The 2201-nt window shown below is 34.8% G+C and overlaps 1 protein-coding gene across 1 annotated transcript in view; it reads left to right on the forward strand.

The window, feature by feature from the left end:
* The window catches only part of LOC106516020 (inter-alpha-trypsin inhibitor heavy chain H3), a gene marked incomplete in the record, with an annotated part of 15960 nt that overhangs the window by 8587 nt on the left and 5172 nt on the right, over nucleotides 1–2201 (forward strand). Inside the window, 3 exon segments of the mRNA XM_014006157.1 lie at nucleotides 288–514; nucleotides 600–620; nucleotides 1006–1098. Of these exon segments, the coding sequence (XP_013861611.1) occupies nucleotides 288–514; nucleotides 600–620; nucleotides 1006–1098 (341 nt within the window).

The following is a 2201-nucleotide window of genomic DNA, read 5'->3' on the forward strand; positions in this document are numbered from 1 at the left end:
TATATATATAAGATGTTTGTGTTTAAAAATCCCCGTAGATCAGTCCATCTGGCACCAAAAGTGACTGATGTCACCATTCCAATGCTAGGTTGGAACTTTAGCAAATCATCTTCATGATGCCCACATGCCTAAAAACATTGAGTTTCTGCCATTCAATGGCTATTTGTGCTAACAAGCAATGGACCAAGTGCACCTGATAAAGTGTACAGTTCAAATTGACCTACTGTACTTACAGTACCTACTTACCTACGGTGTGTTGTAAGTTGCTGTTTTATGTTGTGATTTAGGTTGCTGTTTTCTGGACCTGAGAAGGACAAAGTGAAGAAAGATATTTTGGAGCTTTCTCTGATGTACAACTTTGTGACCCCACTCACATCAATGGTGGTCACCAAGCCTGAGGGAGAGAACACACAAGTTCTTCACAAACCAAAGGAGGGGGAGGATCAACAATCCAAAACTCGTACATCTTCTAGTCGAACCTTTTTAAGGGGCTCATCCCAAAGGGTTAACAAAAGTAAATGAGTAATGAATGACACAAAACTATAACATCTTTTGTTTTGATACAACAGATAAACAATGACTTTTCTCTTGTTTTTTAGTATTGGGAAAAACATCATCAGGTGTGTAGTATGTACATGTTTTACTAACAAATATGAAATGAAATCAGAACCCAAACAGCTTTTTGTATTTTGTAGAAATCAACTACTCAAACGTTCCTGGAAACATACAGTATATACAGTATATTTATTTTATAATGTAAAAAACAGATAGGCATATTACATATTTTGCATCATTTGAAAAATCTTAGTAGAAATATTTTGTTAATTTATATTTCCAAATGTAGAAACTAAATTTTGATTGGTTTACCGTAACATAAATTGACTAACAAGGACTCATTAAGGTGTTTCATCTGAAGGCATTTTGCAGCATGAAAACCAATTTACTATTGTTCCAAGGTTTTACAGATACACATCATACTTTCATTTTATTATTTTCTTTATCCAGTTACTAGACAGCGTGTTCCTGTTCGTTCTGATCCTGGTCCTCCTGGTCCTCCTGGTGTTCTTGGTCACCATGATACAGCATACAAGCTCTTACGTAAGAGCAACACCACAACAAACGAAACAAAACATGTTTGTAGATTTATTCACGTTTGTAGATTTATTRGCTCTGAAATCTTCTCATCTTCACCACTTATGCTGATATCACTCTCCTCATCTTGACTCACTTCTTCACCTGTTGCACTTTCAGTGGGCTTCTTCATCTGTGACCCTCCTGGTCCCTATCATTATTCCTTTCTCATCTCTCACAGTGTCTTCTTCCTTCTCATCCTTTGCTTTTTTGAAAAAAAAAAAACCCATCAGTATCTCCACTTTTAAATTTCCTTTTCATTTTGGTCTTCAATGTACAAGCATCAAGATTTTGAAAAATTATCATAGCGTACATCTTTATCATGGCAGCTTATTAACTTTCCTGACCTGAGCAAACAAATGTAACTTGGTTTAATTGTGCCTCATTGCCATGATATGGATCAAGGCATCAGTGAAACTGCAGATCCTAAAAAAGCAAACCCGGAATCTTATTTTTATATCTTAACTTTTCACTAACTGTTACCGTGCTTATTGTAAGCAAAACTAACTATGGATATATGGATATGAGCTAACACCAAGTCACTGTCGTCATTACACCATGAACGTTGGACACTAAGCAGATATTTCATTCATTGCAAACATAAGTTGACTTTACTGTTGTGTGTTAAAACATCAGCTAGAGAAACTTACTTTAATTGTAGAAAGTTGGAAGCTCAGTGACTCCACTCTGCAGCAGCCAGACTGCCTCGTCAATGCACCTGCGGAGRGGCAGACAGTGTTTGATGCCGCTTCGTTTTTAACTAAGTAACTAAGTTTTTCAGGGGCCTCAGATTATATTTACAATTATATATTTTTTGGTAAATAAATATTTAATTTGAAGGCTGTAATAGGCTTTTGGACTAACAAACAGTAATTACAACTACAGGTGCTGGTCATAAAATTAGAATATCATGAAAAAGTAGATTTATTTCAGTAATTCCATTTAAAAAGTGAAACTTGTATATTATATTCATACATTACATACAAACTCATATATTTCAAATGATTTTGATGATTACAAATGACAACAAATGAAAATCTCAAATTCAGCATATCAGAAAATTAGAATAT

Source organism: Austrofundulus limnaeus, unplaced genomic scaffold, assembly GCF_001266775.1.
Source record: "Austrofundulus limnaeus strain Quisiro unplaced genomic scaffold, Austrofundulus_limnaeus-1.0 Scaffold35, whole genome shotgun sequence".
In the NCBI taxonomy this organism is placed as follows: Eukaryota; Metazoa; Chordata; class Actinopteri; order Cyprinodontiformes; family Rivulidae; genus Austrofundulus; species Austrofundulus limnaeus.